We start from the raw sequence: 19,941 nt of genomic DNA, 5'->3' as shown, positions 1-19,941 counted from the left end.
AAGTAAGAGGGGGGTTCAGATTAAAAAATGAGATCATTTGTCGTCGTTCAACTGTTATACTCATCCATCTCCAACCATCCATGATTTAAAAATTAACGGTTTTTGCCCTTCGTTAACGGACTCTACCATTAATTTTCGAAAAACTCTGTTTCGTTAACGGAACTTTGCCTATCCCTACTTTTAAGTCTTATTTTTCATTATTTGAAACATCAAACATAACATGTTAACTTAAGTCAGTAAAGTAGTATCTACTACTTATATCTTGATTTTGAAAAGAAAATCTATGTAAGTTCGAAATATGAATTTCATGAAATATAATAGATTAAATCGATCATCTTGATATAACATTTTTTACAATATTTTTTCGATTAATAAGAATTGAATTAGTAATTAACAATCCCATTTTTAACAGTTTATAGATCTAGCTGACGCATCTGATACGGCGTGGTTCCTCTTCAATATATATTTCTTGGAGGAGGTATCTCTCCCCCCCCCCATCGGCGGTATCTGAGAAGCCCTGTATCCTGGAAACCACAAGAAAGCCTGTATAATCAATTAATCAAGTATATCCTGGTATAATAGTTGGAAGTGGTTTCACCCTCCTCTCTTAAACCAATATTATCCGGGGCTATCCGGCCTTTTATTCCAGCTCAGGAGGTTTTCAACACAATTATACAGTCATCAGGATATCTTTCATCATGCAGATATATGGACGNTTGAAATTGTCCAAAAAGAGATAATTACGTACGGCTTTCCAGCTTTGGAATTTATTTTTTCGAATCAAATTTAGTTTAAGTTTTAATTCTAGTTTACCTTGTCTTCTGTTTGTAAAGAGTCTATGATGCAGACTAGACCAGATATATATGGTTTACTGTTCGAATTGAGGATACTAGAGAGCAGGAGGTATAGATGGTCCTGTTCAGTGGTGAACAAAACAGGAGGAGAGGATAAGGAGTTAGAGAGAGATATTATGTTCTCCAGGAGCAGATTACTGCTGGAGGAGTCGGAGTTCATCTTGATACAGGAGGAGGGGTCAGCTTGTTGCTGGTTACAGCTGGAGGGGTCAGCTTGTAGCTGGTTAGAGCTGGAAGGTTCTGCTTGTAGTTGGTTACTGATGGAAGGGTCAGCTTGCAGCTGGTTACAGGTGAAAAGGTCAGATTGTAGCTGGTTACAGGTTGAGGGGTCTGCTTGTAGCTGGTTAAAGCTGAAGGGATCAACTAGCAGAAGCTCATCACAGCATAGGGTCTGTAACATTATTATAGGTTTTATTAAAAATAATCATAAATAGGTTTTGCAACATTATTAGCGTTTTTATTAATAACTAGCTGAAGCGCCCGGGGTTGCCAGGGAATTAAAAAAAAAAAACTGAAAAAGTTCTATTTTTTAGCCTTTGTTAACCAAATGGTACCTATAGGTTCCCTTAAAAAATTTCAGCCAATTTGGTCAAACCGTTTGGCCTGCTATAGCTAAAATATACATTTATCTTCTGAAAATAAGTTTAGAACATTTTTTATTGTTTTTTTAATATAGTTTCTTGCTGGACACTGTTTTTCATGTTGAACATTCTTCAGCAGCATATTATAATATATGCATATATAAAAATATAAATATAGAGCTTTATTATATAGATAATTAATAATAGTGTCTGCAAACTTTTTATAGCTTTTAATAAAACTAATTAATAATATGTTTTGCAAGTTTATTATAGTTTGTATTTAGAATAGGTTCTTCAACATTATTTGTTATCATGAATTTTCTAAATTATTATAATTGTTATCCAAAATATTTTAATTAACTTCAATGTTTTTATTCAACCTCATCCTTCACCCTCCAAACTCCGTTATTCATCCTTCTACTATTCTGTAATTACGCTTAAAGATATATGTAATAATTTATACATTATTTTTTATTCTAAATAACAGTGCTATGTTCTGACATATAGATACGGACTGTGCAATGTACATATATGTATGTATGTATATTGTATATATATTGTATATTTATTGTATATTTATTGTATGTATATGTGCAATGTACATATATGTATGTATTGGAAGGGGTCATATGAATGAAGGAATCAAGAAATAGTTATAAAAAGATAAAGGTCTCAGGACGTAAAGATGTGTAACTAAAAGACACATAAGAGACAGAAACATAAGAAACGCAGCAAGGTTATCAAAAATGTGTTGGAATAATGTAATTTTGCAATATATGAAAAAAAGAGAAGAGAAATTTATCCCAGAATGATTTAGGGTTACCCTGGAAAGATTAGACAAACAATATTTAAAAGTTTTCTTCATCAAACTTTATATCGTATTTTTAAAACTTTACAATCTATAACAGTGAGATTATTCCATAGATTAATAAAATCTTGAAAAACGGCATCCAGTGTTCTATCTGTGTTGTTATTAATCTATGGATAATTCAGTAACAATTGGAAGAACTAAGATCGATGCTATTCAATTACTAGTAGCTCTGAAATATTCGTCAACAGCTATGTAATATTCGTCAATAGCTCTGTAATATTCGTCAATAGCTCTGTAATATTCGTCAATAGCTCTGTAATATTCGTCAATAGCTCTGTAATATTCGTCAAAAGCTCTGTAATATTCGTCAATAGCTCTGCAATATTTGTCAATAACTATGGCGTAGAATAAATAATGTGCATTAATACACTTGCAGTGGACCATACACTTTAAAACAATATAATTTAATAAGTCGAAGCAAAGATCGAAAGAAATTAACAGAATTATATTTTTATATAATAGAAAAGAGGGTTGGTACCGTTTCTACTCTAGCAAGTACCTTCTTTGTATCTTTAAAATTGACAGAGATAATAAAGATTTGAACAGTTTTGTTAATTTTTATTAAACTGGAATCTGGATAAAATTTTCTAATATTTCTGTCACTTTTGAAGACCACATTTTGGAAATCCCGAAACTATTTTACTTTTCGGTGTTCAATGTTTTAACTGTGATACTACAAAAATATGTTTCCGAAATAATCCCGCTTGGAACAAAGACAAAATAGAAGTCGTCTTTTAATTCCCATGTTTATTGGGACACCCTGTAACTGTTCTACACTTTGGAGAGATACTTTAAATTAGCCGACAGTCCATTAAAATTAGAGATTGATCTCGATCAAACTTAAGCCTCAAAATCTTGAAAGGAAGAAAAATAGGGAAAGAAGAGAAAAAATGAACAAAATAAAACAACGCAAAGGATAAAAATTACAGACTTAAACCTGGACTTTTCTCCGGGTAGGACGGTAAATAGAGGGATGCATATTTGAGTGAGGTATAGAATAGATCGAGGAACTTAATAAAAGGTTTTGATCTGATGTTGAATATGGATTGAATGGACGGGATTGATCCAGGAAAACAGATCATACAAAGGTGTTCCAAAAATCTTGAACCATCAAGAAAAAAAGTCCTCTAAATACATAAAAATAGGTTTTTCTTGAGAACTGATGTTTTTAAATATACCGGTCGAAAAAAATACATTATCGTGAAAAATTATCTGATCCTACGCTCTAGACCACCCTGTAAACTTGTATGAAGAGGTTTATCAATAATAGATCATAGTTCGGAGCAAATATATACTTGAACCCCCTCTAGTTTCTTATTCACATTAAAGGGAGTGTTCAGGATGAGAATGAAGAAGACTGTGCAGAATGAATGGAGGGTTGAATGGTGCAGGATAGAGAAAATATTTGGATTGGAAGTAAACAAATGTTTCAGCTGTTTCTTATTGTTTGATCTACCTTTCTTTTCATCTTAATCTAGCTTTACAAAAAATGTTTACTCACCAAAAATGTGTGATTATCCGCATTTTTCTTCAAGGTTTTGATAATCTCATGTTCTGTTAATGGTGGCTGCAATGACTCATGGGTCAACTGGATATCTGGTGATGCTAGCGGTTCCTGGCGGAGAGAAGACGAACTAGCATGTTTCCTTGGTCCTCTGTTTACATATGGACTAGAATGTATAAGAGGGGGGGTTAAATTAGGATTAAACTCTAAAGTGCTTAGCTGTGTCCAGAGGTCCAGAGTTCCTGTGCTTCGGTGTTCTCTCAGTTTAACTCTTGATGATTCTAGCATTGATTTTGGTCTTGGTCGGAGTTTCGGTGGCTCGCTAAGGTTGGGTAAACCAAAAGAAGTGAATGACAATTGACGAGATGATTGATGAGAACTAGGGGGCTGATTCTGTGATGAAGGATAGGGGGGAGTCGGAGGAGTGCCGGCAGAAGAGACTTTATCGCGCGAAGAAGAGGTATCGTTAATGAACTCTCCAACTTGTTTGCAAGAGTCTTTCCGTATTGCAGTCTCAAGAAAATCGGTAGCCCTGTAGATCTGTATCCACGGTTTGCTTGGAACTCCTAAATAATCAAACATAAGAAAATGTCTCCATTCAAAAATCTGCTTAAAGCTTAAAATAAGAACAAAAAACATGTGCAAGCTTTATTACTTTATGAATCCAGTATTATTTTTTAAAAATGAAATAAAATCAACAAGTGCATCAACTAACATTAAACGTTCATTCATTCTTAATTAGAGGTTTAAGTGTGCTGATGTGAATCGGACATAAAAAATAAAAATATATATTTTATTTTTTAAAGAAAATATTTATTTACTTTAGTTCATCTTAAAGTTAGGTTTCCATAGGTATATATATATATATTATATATTGAATTCATGTATGAAATATATAGTTAGTTATATATTAGGTTTAGATAGATAAACCATAGAATATAGTCTACACATTAACTTTTCCTTATACAGAACAAGAATCCAGTTAATATATACAGATATTACAGGGTCCAACCGGGTACTGAAATATATAGAAACTAACATTCAGGGCGATCCGCTCCATTTTCTAGTAACATTTAAAGCTTTAAACTGTTGATTTTAAACCGCTACTTTTTCATTTAACAAATTTTAGTGCATTTTTCATTGATGGACTTTTCCAGGCATAATATGTCTATATAAACCTGCCATAAACTTTCCATCCCTTGAGTCATATACTCGTGTGAGTTGCCGTAAAAAAATTGGGTTTTATCGGTTTCGCCGGTTTGACGTTTATTGAATACAAACAAACTCAACAACAAATAGGTTAAATATAAAGATATATAGATACGTACAGGATTACCTACAAGGTTTGAGATTGTAAAGACGACCGGAAACTGTTAAAATGTGACGATATAATGTATTCTGCCTTAGATATAGTAATCTAATAGTCTATTTAAATGATAAGAAAGAAAGAAGTTACAGTTGCAGGGATACGTGAATTTATGGAAACGGACAACATAAATTCCGTGCAATCGTCTCTGAAGTCTCATCCTTTTTGGGTAACCCTGTAAATAGATATACGGGCAAATAAACAGTTTAACCATAATACGTTAGAGAGAAAATAGACAGAGACAGACAGACAGTCAGTGCAGAGATGGATAGATAGATAGATCGAGATTACTCATGACTTTTTGACATTTCAACCCAAGACGTTCTAGTTCTAGATACATGGGATAGGCTGGTTTCTTAAAGGAAGTAAGAGGGGGGATGTAAGGGGGGTAAAGGGGGGGGACAGGAAACTCTACATTTGAATTATGTTAAATTTAATTTTAAAATGTTGGCATTTATAACTTTTCCCTGTATGTTTCACTCATATATAATAATATGTACAGTATTCTAATTTACATACAGATAGATTCTTATATTTACATAACCAAGGGGGAGGGGCAAGAATTTGGGAAGGAAGTACCATATAGGTGATGTAACAGGGTTTGAAGAGGGAAAAGAAAATGGATGTAATAAATAAGAAAAAGGTATGTTAACCTTTATTAAGTTATAAAAAGCATATCATTGAATGAGTAAGGGGAGTGTGATTAGAGTTATGCATGTTAGGATTTAGTGAATAATAAGTATGGGGAGTGGCGCAGGAGTGAAGTAAGTGAGGATCAAGTGAAGAATAAGTGAGGGGATCACCCCCTCTTTTTACATGAAGTATTTACACAATTAGGTCAACTTTATAACCTTTTAAAATGTCAGAGAAATAAAAGTAGAAAATTATCAAATATTATGGTTTAATTCAATTTTAAAGGATACACTTCCGTATATTAGATTAGACAGCGTTAATTACTAACTGTTATAGATCGTCAGGAAAATATAACGTATCTATATCTATCCCAGGGGGAGGGGGATCTATATCTATCCTAGGGGGAGGGGGGTCTCCTCATCTATCATGAAGAGGTAGAGGGGGACATGTAGCAGATGGCTTAATTTATAAACCTGTAAACCTATACATGCGCCTCATTCACTGCCTGAGGCAAATATTCAATACGTGTATACCTCGATATAATTATAGAGCAACCTCTTTCATCTCTTTTATTTACATTTCGCCGTCTTCATTTTCATCTTTGTATTGATAACCAGCTTGGGAACCCGGCGCTGCTCAGTTTACTCATAGTTAATCCCGCCATTTACCCGAAATTGCTCGATTTTACTGGGAAACTAAAGTTTTGCTAATTAAGTCGATCCATTCAACTGAGAATCTCAAAATTATAGGCTAAGACCACTCCCATGGTTCTCTTGAGGTCCCAAGTGAAAATTTGAGGCAATCGATCCAGGGGTTCCTGAGTATATATATAAAGATACAGCACTTAATATACAGATGTGTTCAATATTGAAAATTCGAAAGATTATATTTCACAGAGAAAAAATTGTTGTTAAATACTAAAATACGTGATTTTCGAACCAAAATTTTTTTGGAGCTGAAATGAAAAGTTAAGTTAAATTTACTTTTCTGAGACGTGTGTACAGAACGTTTAAGGCAGTCACACAAACTTCTTTCAAGCATTTTTATGGTGTTTCTACGCCAGTCATTTAGACATTGGTAGTTCCATATAGGGATACTAACAGTCATACTTGGGTTCTCAAGCAGGTTAAACAGGGGGCTCTCTTAAAGAGATAGGAGTGGGGGTTAATACGGTTAGAGAGAAGGGAGTAGATAATAGATGGTTAGAGAGAAGGGAGTGTAGATAATAGATGGTTAGAGAGAAGGGAGTAGATAATATACGGTTAGAGAGAAGGGAGTAGATAATAGACGGTTAGAGAGAAGGGAGTAGATAATAGATGGTTAGAGAGAAGGGTTTACATGAAGAAGTATGTAGAATATTTTATTGTTCGGAAGACTGGGAGCAAAAACAAGAAGCGAAAGCGGAGAAATGAAAGAACTGAACATAAAAAGTTGAATCCTCAGTATACAATATACAATATACAGGTTATCCACAAAGGATGAGACTTCAGAGACGATATGTAGCTTTCTATTTATAATTATAGAATACAATATGCACAATGAATTTCACGTCTAACAAATCTGTTAGAAGCGTATCTTAGTTAACCTATTAAACAATTTACTAAGCCAAAAACTAAATCTTTCAGAAACATTTTATGTGTTGGTTGAAAGAAATTACAGTACTACACAAGTGGATTGAGAAGAAATAAAAATGTGGGGAAAAAAACAATTTTAAAAATGTGGAGAAAACAAATCTTCCTTTTGGGGTCCCTAGCTATAGAAAGGACGAAAGGGGGCCTAAAAGACGGGAGGGGGAAGGGGAAAGGGGAGAGGGTTAGACACTGGACATAGAAATAAAATAAATAATTCATGATTTAGTCCTTAATATGTATTCTCCCCGTGAGTTAAGTATGTCTAGGCGTAGGAGTGTAGGACGTATACTATAAATAGAGAGCAGTTTTATATATATATACAGGGCGTCCAGCTAATTATATGCAAAATACATTACTAAACACAGCGTGTCCTGCAACATGAGGTTTTCTGTCTAATCTTATAACCTAAAAGATGGGATTAAATGTAAAGAAGAAAGAAAAACGTCCAAAAGACGTAAAAGTCCACTTAAGCTAGATTTGTCCGTTTATTTAACACGCTCGGTCCTTATTCCAGCAAGGAGTGACTTTTAATCACAATTTAACCTCTTAACATTCGTTTTTTCTGTAAGTATATAGATTGTTGAATTTTAAACCAAAATGCGATCAAATTCAAATTGTAGTTCAGGGTGTGATGCGCTTTCAGTTTCTTCGCTTTCCAGTCATTTATTGTCTATATTTTCTTTCAGTGACAACATTTGGCAAAACGGAAGAGTAGCAAATGTTTTCTAAGTTTTTTATTCTAAACGTTTGTCTTTCTTTGACATGTTAAAATTTGACCCTGGCAGAAGATATATACAAAAAAAGACCCAAGAACGATCCAAAAACGATCCAAAAACGATCCAAAAACGATCCAAGAACGATCCAAAACTATCCAAAAACTATACAAAACTACCCAAAAACGATCCAAAACGATCCAAAAACTACCCAAAAACGATCCAAAAACGATCCATAAAACTACCCAAAAACGATCCAAAAAAGATCCAAGAACGATCCAAAAACGATCCAAAAACTATCCAAAAACGATCCAAAAACGATCCAAAAAACGATCCAAAAAACGAACGTGATGTAACAGTATGGTAAAGATATCAATAATAGCAAAATTTAACTTCTTTTGAAATTTTGGAAGTTTTATTGAAATGTTTGTAAAAACTATCCAATACATTATCTGTCCAGAGTCTAAAACTAAAGAATGCGCGAATTTTAAGTTCGAGGTTAAAAGTTCTGTAAGATAATGAATAGCTACTTAAATATTAAACTTTCTCAATTTTAAATTTGAATTTCCCGGGAAAATCAGAGAAAAGGATTTACGGAGAATATTACATAACCATCGCTAATCAGCTGATTACGTAACCGAAAACAAAACATATTTCGAGTCACAACCGTACTTTGGGTTTACATGCAAAAATTAATTAATCTAAAACGTGAAATTTCTTTAACAAGGTTTTCACTTTTAGATATATCGTAAAGTTAAATGCCACTTTCTCAGCTGAATGATGATTGAATAATAGACAAATAGGGAAAATGCAGGATTTCAAGATTTTAACCCTGTGTTTAAATTTTAACTCGTCGATTTCGGCGAGTTAAATATTTAACCACAGGGTTAAAGTTCAGGTTTAAATTAAGTCAGAAGTGGCATTTAACCATGAACTTAAAATTTAAGTCAAAACTTTCCGTTCTTTAGTTTTAGACTCAGGGTGTCAACTTTTATCTACTTCTCTTTTAAACTCAGGAAGAAACTATTTCAACTAAAATGTAAATATCTTGCCCAAGCAAAAATTCAATATTTGAATTGAAAGGAACACTCTAAAAAAAAAACATGATAGTTACATGCATCTTGAACACCTGTGCACCATTCATTTTTTTTTATTTTTGATCATATTAGGGCTAAAAAACTACGTTTATTTACAGACTGACACATTTTAGTAATACTAATAAATAAATGTTTTTTTGCCAATATTTGTTTGGATGTGAACGGATGTTTACAATATTGGCGTTTAAAATCAATGGTTTTTTTCAAATGTTTAAGAAACAATTTTAGAACTTAAACTGTTCAAAAAGGTTCGGGGCAATCTAATCAAAAACAGTTCCCAATAGTTTCCAATAGTTCCCAATAGTCCCCAATAGTTCCCAATAGTTCCCAATAGTTCCCAATAGTTCCCAATAGTTCCCAATAGTTCCCAATAGTGCCCAATAGTTTCCAATAGTTTCCAAAAATACCTTTTAAAATATTCTACGACACTCAGCATTCATTGAAAATATTAGCTCACCCCACCCTTTAGAAAACGCATAGAATTGAATAAATTAGTAATTCTTCAGAATTATTAATTCTCAGGCGCAGACCCTCTGCATACACTTTACTCGGCCTTACACACTGAAAACGATTTCTGATATGATATTATTTCAAATTTATTCATATACTGTAGCATTTATCAAACATTCACAATCATGGTGTTGAATAATGTGGTTCATGAAACATTACAGTGTTTAGCTAAAACAGAGGAATTGAGTCTTTGCTACAAACTGAAATATTTCTAATCGCTATATCTTTGCAACCTGATCGTGTAAACCTTTGATATTTTACACTTATATTATTTGATCTAACATAAATCATAGTTTAAAATATCTAAGGTCTACGTCATCGGGTTACAGAGATATAGGGATTAAAAATCAGAGTTCGTGGCAAAGACTTAATTCCTTGAGATACAAAATAAAAAAAAGAGTAAGGTCTGTGGGATTTTACAAGTTGTAAATATATTATGATTCAAAATCAAAATAGATAGATGGATATATCTTAATTTTGATACCTCTAGCTGTATAAATTATTTCTGTATTTGCTTCATAAATATGCGTTTTAACAACACCTTAAAACAGGTTTTAGCCATACAAAGTAAATTAGTTTTCAAGGTTTTAAACAAAAAACTGAAAAGAATCTCCGGATAATAAGTAGAAATCCACCTTCATCCATTTAAAGGCATCCCCCCTCCCCTCCCCTCTATTCTACAGTATGAGTATATTGTATACAATAAACCTATAAAACTATTCACACACACCACACCTCCTCACCTTACATCCCTTTCAAATGAAAAAGTTTGAAACACGAAAAGAAACCAATTAGAAGTCCAACACACATCTTGAAAAAAAAATTTTAAAAAGAAATATCTGTTCTATTGACAGAGATCAGCGTGCAAAAGTATATTCGGGTTCGGTTTCAAACATAGAGACTGAGATTCAGACATAAAGATTAAACATAGAGATTAAACAATAGAGATTCAGACATAGAGATTAAAAATAGAGATTAAACATAGAAATTCACTAAAAATATCCAAACGTCGCGTAGAGTATCAAACTTTGAGAGATTCAAACACAAAGGTACAAACTGTGAGATTCAAACATTGAGATTCAAACATCGAGCTTCAGACATAGAGACTCAAGCATAACAATACAAACATCGAGATTCAGACATAATAACTTAAACATAGAGATTAAACATAGAAATTCAGACAATGAAATTCAAACGTCAAGATCTAACAAACAGATTCAATTTCGCTATTCTAAAATAGAGATTTAAATTTTGAGATTCAGACAAAGAGATTATAGTATAGAAATTCAAACATAATCATTCAGATATAGAGATTTAGGCAAAGAGATTAAGATATGGATATTTCGATATGGAGATTATGCCAAAGAGATTATAACAATGAGATTAAAACATAACGCTTCAAACAAAGATATTAAAATATTGAGATTCGGAAATAGAGATTTAACATAACGAATCGATCAGGCATTGAGATTGAATTAATTATATAGATTAGATTGATTTGATTGGTTCAAAAATACAGTTTCATATTTGAACATGATTCAAGCGTCGAGATTCAAAACTTGAGATTCTTTTATAGAGATTCAATCATGGAGAGTATGATGAATAAATTCAATCAAAGAGATTTAAGAAAGAACTGAACACAGAACCAAAAATAACTGAACAGAATCAAAAATAACTGAACACAGAACCAACAAAAACTGAACACAGAATCAAAAATAACTGAACACAGAACCGACAAGAACGGAACACAGAACAAAAAATAACTGAACACAAAACCAAAAATAACTGAATAGAACCAAAAATAACTGAACACAGAACCAAAAAAAAACTGAACACAGAACCAACAAAAACTGATCACAGAACCAAAAAGAACTGAACACTGAATCAAAAATAACTGAACACAGAACCGACAAGAACGGAACACAGAACAAAAAATAACTAAACACAGTACCAAAAATATCTGAACGCAGATTCCAAAATAACTGAACACAGAACCAAAAAGAAGTGAACACAGACCAAAAAGAACTGGACACATGAATCGCGCATTTAAGCACAAAAACCACTGAGAAGTGAACACAGAATCAAAAAAATGAACACAAAACCAAAGAGAATTAGACACAAAAACCCTGCCTACAGAGAAGAGAACCCCGAATTAAGCAGAACAAAAGTAAGAGCCCAAAAAAAAACTAAACACAGAACCAAAAAGAACTGAACCCCTGCCTACAGAGAAGAGAAAGCCAAACCAAATTGAAAACGAAAATTAAGCAGAAGTGGATCGAGTTCAAGTTTCTCTTTATATATTATGTATACATATATGTTTTACATTTTGATACCCAGTGTAGGTTTGCAATTAAAAATATAAAAATCAAAATTATACTCGGGGCGTGGAGTGCGTATAGTGCATAAATTACAAAAATGTCTATGCAAAAATGCCTAATATATACGTATTTTACAGCTGCATTGTTTGCCATGGTGCTTAAATACAAGATGGGGTGGGGAGAGGGGAGGGGGGTTGAGCTTTGTTTAATTAGTAGCATAGCTTAGAGGTGTACAATGAAGTGTATACACGACATTCTTAACATGACATATCTCCTCTTTAGANCGGGTACATAATTCATATATATATATTGGAGAGGGGGCTTGTAAGATAGTATGCTTAACAAAACCAATTATATCTTCGCTTTCGACAAATATTAATATTGTTTTCTGGACACATTAAGGCATGATGGAATTTAACCCCAATCCCACACCCCTAAATATTCACCCTCCATACCCATTCTTCCTCATAGGCTTTTCAAATAATAATATATGCAATTATTTGTAATTAGAGAGCTATTACAAATACCATAAAAGTTATTTTTAAGCTCTTTACACAACTCTGAGAAACTCCAAGGATAACGGTTTCTTGAATAAATTAACAAGAAAGTAGTGGTTGAGAATAAATTTAGAATGAATGAAGAAAGGAGGCCGGGGAAAGGTTCAGAATTAAGGAACAAAGGAAGCTGAAAGGTTTATAATGAGGGAGAAAAGAAGAGAAAAGATCATGTTGAAGGAAGAAAGGAAGGGGAAAGGTTTAGAAAGATGAAGAAAGAAAGGAAAAAAATTATATTGAAGGAAGAAAGGAAGGGGAAAGGTTTAGAAAGATGAAGAAAGGAAGGAATAAATTAGATTTAAGGAAGAAAGGAGGGGAAAAGTTTAGAATGAAGGAAGAAAGGAAGGGAAACGTTTAGAATGAAGGAAGGAAGAGGGGGGAAAAGTTTAAAATGAAGGAAGAAAGGAAGGGAATAAGGAAGTAAAGAATTTGAAACAATAACATGGGGCGGTAAACTTAAAAAGAGAAAAGATTAATAAAGATAATTTGAAAATAAAGAATGAGGAAGAATTAGTTATAATGGAAAATGTGATTTTGAGAAGCATTAAGAATCCAAAAAAGTGAAAAAAAGCATTGTTTTGATGTAAGAAATTTAAAACCGAGTCTGAGTTTACGGGATTTAGATTTTACTGATGGTAAAAGAATTTAATAATGCGCCCTAAGCCTTAGAGCGGGTATTTGTTTAAGCTCCCAGCATTGAGGCAATCCAACCAATTTATTGGGTTTTCACAAAACATCGGTTGTATTAAACATGACGCAAGGGTCAAATCTGTCAGAGTAGTTTGACAATCAATTATTATGCTACAGGGCAGGGGGGGGGGAGACTATATAATTTAATTTAAAACTATACTTTTATTGCAGGTCTTTTGAGTTCTTACCTTATGAAAATGATAAAATGTATATTTTCTCCGTTAATTTGTAAACAGAGTTTTTTTTTCTCACTTTTATAAAAATAATCCGGTTTGCGCCTCTGATAGTAAATGAATTGAAATCTCATTACTTACTGCTTTCTAATGATAAATATCAAGGTAAAGTTTTTGCTAAATTCACAGAATCCCCATTGTACATTTTTTATAAGTTTTTTCCCCCTTGTAATGTGTAATTTCTCCCCCCCCCCTTCTAATAGATTAAACCTTTACTCGCCATTGGTAAGGCCGTATTTTATGAACATACGGATAAATCTTCGTAATTAGATATTGACAGGTGACGGGGTTCATTTGAAACGTCAAGGCAAAATTAATAATTGACCATTTTTGAGAATGAAATTTTATTCTGAAAATATTGATAGATATTCTATCTGGTGAAGTTAAAATTCATTTTTAGAAAAACCATTGTGGAAATTTGTAGGGAAACCACTACTGAAAATTGACAGTTTTCAAAATTATATTATACGTTGATATCTAATTTATACTTGATCAGACAAAGCTGTTAAGATTACTGTTGTATATGGAGGATTGTTATTTTTTGCATGGAGGGTCACTTAGAATTACGCTTACAGTCCCTTTAAGACTTAAAATTGTTGTTGTTTTATTGTACTTACCAATGATGAATCCAATTTCCGACTCACTACTAGAATCAGAGTCTTCACAACCTTCTAGCTTAGAGTTCTCCGTCCTCGTGGAGAAGGAGTCATTTGGGACTGAGCAAGGTTGAGTGAGGGCGGAGTAGGGTTTAGTTTTGGCGGAGTAAGATTGAGTGAGGGCGGAGTAGGGTTCAGTTTTGGCGGAGTAAACTTCGGAATTAGTGAGATTTGGCCTGGCGGTGTGAGAATAAGGATTGGGTTGGTCAAACATAATTTTCCCCGAGTTGGAGTTTCGTTCTGCGTGTTCTGGAACAGTCTTCACAGAAAACAAGTCCAAGCTTTTTATTTCAGGTTTTTGAGACATTTGCTTTGGTTTAGTCAAGATTGTTTCTTTTAATCTAGGATTAGATTCAGCTTTTCTAGAATGGGGTTCATGTCCTCTAGTGTCGGGTTCAGATAATCTACTATTGGAATTGGATTCAGTTACTCTAGGATTGGATTCAGACTTCCTAGGATTGGAATCTGATCTTCTAGTATTTGATTCAGATTCCCTTAATTTAGGTTTAGACCCTCTAGGATAGGGTTCAGGTTTTTCTGGATTTGGGACAAATGTGAATATTGATTTGCAGGATTGTTTTGTCCTTGATTGCTCTGGGTCATCGTGATGACTGGGCAGGGAGGAGAGTTTATTATTCTGATTCTTCAAACTTCGCTCCAAAATCTTGGGTTTATCTTTGTCAATTGTTCCTGGAAAATCCACATCTGTATACTGAACAGGGTGTTCTTGTTGAACAGGGTGTTCTTGTTGAACAGGGTGTTCTTTTTGAACAAGGTGTTCTTGGTGAAAATGGTGTTCTTGTTGAACAGAGTGTTCTTGGTTAACAGGGTGTTCTTGTTGATAAGGATGGTGAACAGGGTGTTCTTGGTGAACGGGGTGTTCTTGTTGAATGGGGTGTTCTTTTTGAACAAGGTGTTCTTGGTGAAAATGGTGTTCTTGTTGAACAGAGTGTTCTTGGTGAACGGGGTGTTCTTGTTGAATGGGGTGTTCTTTTTGAACAAGGTGTTCTTGGTGAAAATGGTGTTCTTGTTGAACAGAGTGTTCTTGGTGAACAGGGTGTTCTTGTTGATAAGGATGTTCTTGTTGAACAGGGTGTTCTTGTTGAACTGGGTGTTCTTGCTGGTGTCCTTGTAAAGGGTTTCTTTGCTGAACAGCATGTTGGACTTTGTGACTGCTAAGTGAGACTGGTGGATCTATCTGATCTAGATAAATATTAGATGGTACTACAGGCTGTCTACACCCTGGATAGTTACCAAACCTAGCTGTATCCTTTATACTTAGATCTATTATATCTTCTTCGGCATCCCTGTATCCTGTATTCTGTCCACCTTTATCCTTTAAACTAGCCTTGTATCCTGTATCCTGAAAACTATCCCTATATCCACTATCCGGGGAACTGCTACTGGTGGATACACCTCGTTCCTCTCGAATATAGGATACAGGTCTGCATGATACAAAAGGTGATCCTGAGACACAGGATACAGAGCCAGGTTGCGTTTTCTGAATACAGCAGGGATATATAATTCTCTCTTCTTGGATACAACAGTTGGATACTGGACACAGAAGACTACCATGGTTTATACAGCAGTTGGATAACTGGATACTCTGTCTGGAGCAACAGCGGATACCCGTACAGCAGGCTGGAGATACAGTGGATACACACTCCTGGATACAAGTATTGCACCTGGATATGGGACTAATAGTTTCAATCAAGCGCTGAGTGCTAAATCCCACGATATTAGATTTTATAGAGTCTCCTACGTGTCTCGTTTTCTTCTCATCAAACCCATTTATACTCAGGACAGGACATACTTTATCTCTTTCTGTCTCAATATCTCCAAACTCATCTAACCCTTCTCTCATTTGAATTCTGGAAAAATCAGGCATTGTTTGTGCGTGTTTGTAGGGTTTATATCCCGTGTTACAAGAGGATATAAATCCGACTTCATGTTCCCGGAGAAAACTCTCACCCAGGCAATGTTGGTTTCTCCCGACATCCGTCCCGTACTCAACCCTGCCAGGGATGATCTGTTTTTGAAACCTTGGATCACACACACCGTTCTTCTCTTCTTTGTCAGAGGAAAGAGATTTACTTCGGCCCGTTCTATCTCTAGGGACGGATAAACTTTGGAATTTATCCGTTTTTAGGGAGTAAGATTGATTGTGATGCCCTGACACTAGATATTCACTATCTGATGAACTAGAACTCGATGAAGAGATGGATAATCTACAACCTTTCTCCCAGGCCAGCTCAGCACCGCTGTATCTCCGGACAGCGTGCTTACTCAGGGTTCTGTTTCTTGCTGAACCCGGTTTAGATTCTTCCATTTTTCTTCCTGGAGCTAAAGCACATTTCCCAGTCTGATTGGATGAGACTTTTGTTGTATTAAAGGTGTTCTTAACAATCCTTTCACTTGGTCTAGCTTTACCTCTCTCTCCTTCGGAGAACTGAGAGTTTTCGTCCCTTGGAGAGGATTCTCTGTATCCTGAGTCTGGTGAGCTTAACCGGAGATATTCTTGGAACCCTGTATTCATGATATCCAGGTTACCTGCTCCAGATCAGGTTAGGATCAAGAGAACTATGCCAAGGGTACGGATAAAGCCCACCCCCGATCACGCAACACAAGGTTTGATGCAATGAAAAAGAAAAATATCGAATTTCAAAAGATGAAGATACAAAAAGTTTTGAGGGAAAACACATATTACAAAAAAATATTTTTAAAAAATAAAAATATCGCTAAAAGAATTCTCTTGATTCTTTTCCTAGTTCTGATGAGGATTGCTGAGATTCATCATCCTGGGAACCGGAGCAAGGTTCAACTTCTTCTTGGTTCAACTCAGGGTCTCCTGGTATACTGGAGAGGTTTAGAACAGTATCTCTAGAGCTATCAGAGAAGTTTAAACCTATCTCTCTAGAACTGGTTGATAGATTAAGGTCTGTATCTTCAGATCTCCCGGTCAGGTTCAAATCCGTACTTCGGGGTTCAGAGGAGAAGTTCAGTTCGGAGTAAATGTTCTCCTCCGGAGATAAATCCTGAACCTCAAGATATTTTTCTAATCTTACAATTCTTAAAACAAGAACTCCATATGAAATAAGTATAGAAATGTAGAGACAGTTTAAACAATGAAGGGATGGAAGTTAAGGGATTTAATAGTGAAAATTCAGGGATTAGATAGTGGAATAAAGGAATTTAAGAGTAGGAATAAAGGGATAAGATAGTGGGAATTAAGGGATTAAATGGCGGAAATAAAATGATTAGATAGTTGGAATAAAGTGATTAGTTAGTGTAAATAAAGGGATTAAATAGTGAGAAAAGAGGGATTAGATAGTGGGAATAAAGGGATTAAATTATGGGGACAAAGGTATTAAATATTGGAAATAAAGGGAATAGATAATGGGAATAAACGGAGTGGGTCGTGTAAATAAAGTGGTAGATAATAGATGGTTAGAGAGAAGGGAGTAGATAATAGCTAGATGGTTAGAGAGAAGGAGTAGATAATAGACGGTTAGAGAGAAGTGAGTAGATAATAGATGGTTAGAGAGAAGGGAGTAGATGATAGACGGTTAGAGAGAAGGGAGAAGATAATAGACGGTTAGAGAGAAGGGAGTAGATAATAGATGGTTAGAGAGGAGGGAGTAGATAATAGACGGTTAGAGAGAAAGGAGTAGATAATATACGGTTAGAGAGAAGGGAGTAGATAATATACGGTTAGAGAGAAGAGAGTAGATAATGGACGGTTAGAGAGAAGGGAGTAGATAATAGACGGTTAGAGAGAAGGGAGTAGATAATAGATGGTTAGAGAGAAGGGAGTGTAGATAATAGATGGTTAGAGAGAAGGGAGTAGATAATATACGGTTTCGGACCAACCTGGAACCAGGATTAATTTAATCCTTGGAATCTGAAAATATTCGCAATATTTTGCAAATCATTTTTTAGAATAGTGAAGGAAGGGTGAAGCAGGGGAATTTTCTGACATTTTAAATTAGTTTAATTTAGCAGAACCAATATATAGGATAGGCTTACAGAACACCCACGCTATAGGAAAATAGAAGAACAAAAACAAGAACAAGACCAAGACAAAGGCCAAGAATGGAAATTAGAATGAACCCACGAGAAAATACAAAAAAAGTCAAGATGGGTTGTTGCCAAAAGTAAATCTATAAACTTTTTTTTAATTTAATGAACAAGACCAAGATTTGAAAAAGAAGAAATATCTCCCTTATGATGAAACTCTGTGTTCTGTATAAAGTATGTGTTCTCTGGTTCCTGGTGTAGATTTGAGAGGCTGGTGGAGTAGAATCCGTCCTCATATATAACCCTATTTCCTTTAAATCCCTTGATCTAAACCAAAAGTTATATTTAAATATTAAACACTAAATTATTTAGTTGTTATATACTTTCCGCAGTACATAAAAGACATTTTAGAAAATGCTGTTTAATATCAGATCTCTTTATCTATTTTATATATTTGGTTCCTTGGAGATTTTTTTAAAAGGCCTGTCGTCTTTTCTTCGTCCTTTAAGAATATCTAGATATTTTCGTCCTTTTCTCGAATAACAACTCATCACACCAGTAGGACAGGACCTTCGTCCTTCTCAGGGTATAGGACAGGACCTTCGTCCTTCTAAGGGTATAGGACGGATCTGATCTTCGGTATAGATTACAGAGCTGCGGGAAAAAGATGCAAGTTGAGTCGAGTTAATTTTGTTTGCCATTCATCCATGCAGAATGAGGCACAGGTCCAATCAACAGGGATCACGTTTAGTTTTCTTGTTCACTCGTCAAATAGATCATCAGACCCAAGCACTGTTGCTCACAACACATTTCCTGTTTTTACGAGGCACGATTCACACAACAACCCATCTTCACTTCCAGGACTGGTGTAGGGTGTGAGGGGGGGGGTTAACGTTTCCTTCTAAGGAAGTCATAAAAACATTAGAACTAAAATATACATATTTATTACTTCCATGTTCAAAACCGCTCTATTTCATTCATTCGGGGTTTCAAGCATTCGATGAGGTTTATTGTTAAATTAATTCAACATTTAAATAACTTTTTTCATTGAATGACTGGATCAATCTTTGTTGTCAAAGCCTTTTCAATAATTAACAATGATTATTCAAATTTTAAATGTCAATTATTTTCAAATAATATGGCTGCAGCCAATTAATTAGTTTTTGCAAAGTATAGATTATAATTATGGTAATGATTTTATGACCACCAAACCTCAGATTTAATCACTCTCAGGCTTGAAAGGGCCCGGCGTAGTACGTCACGTCTTAACTCCTCAATGGTTTCTAGCGTACTGAGCGTCTCCGAGGGTAACTGCGGGGAGAGCGAAGAGATGATTCAAGAAAATGCGGGAACTGAACGGACTGACTCCGTCCGAACCAATTCATAGGATGAGACCATGACATATCTTATCATTTGTTTTAACATCTTATTATGCGGATAGACACACATAATTTGGAATACAATTGGTGAGATAAATGGATGGATATATTACTCAAATGGGCTGTAAAAGGAATTCTGTTTTTTGGTTGTAATTTATCTCCGGTCCGGCATTTTATTCTCAGGATTGAAAACGGTTTTGTTTAAACCTTACAACCATGGCTTTTTATGTGCCAGGAATTGAAAAATGAACAGATTTGTGGTTCAACACACCTTTTAGTTGGGATTATTTGTTGAAACTTGATTGTCTTGTACAGTTATATATTTTTATTATTC

At 34.6% G+C, this 19,941-nt stretch overlaps 1 protein-coding gene across 1 annotated transcript in view; it reads right to left on the bottom strand.

Annotated features, from left to right (window-relative positions):
* The window catches only part of LOC111707537 (uncharacterized), a gene marked incomplete in the record, with an annotated part of 27,185 nt that extends 7,655 nt beyond the window's left edge, over nucleotides 1-19,530 (bottom strand). The window contains 8 exon segments of the mRNA XM_023480653.1: nucleotides 814-1,245; nucleotides 3,808-4,376; nucleotides 14,173-16,761; nucleotides 16,976-17,246; nucleotides 18,433-18,555; nucleotides 18,690-18,798; nucleotides 18,829-19,129; nucleotides 19,441-19,530. Coding sequence (XP_023336421.1) covers nucleotides 814-1,245; nucleotides 3,808-4,376; nucleotides 14,173-16,761; nucleotides 16,976-17,246; nucleotides 18,433-18,555; nucleotides 18,690-18,798; nucleotides 18,829-18,929 — 4,194 coding nt within the window.
* Nucleotides 19,531-19,941: the final 411 nt, after the last annotated feature.

This window comes from Eurytemora carolleeae, unplaced genomic scaffold (assembly GCF_000591075.1).
Source record: "Eurytemora carolleeae unplaced genomic scaffold, Eaff_2.0 scaffold571, whole genome shotgun sequence".
Classification (NCBI taxonomy): domain Eukaryota; kingdom Metazoa; phylum Arthropoda; class Copepoda; order Calanoida; family Temoridae; genus Eurytemora; species Eurytemora carolleeae.
This window is presented reverse-complemented; position numbering and strand designations above follow the sequence as displayed.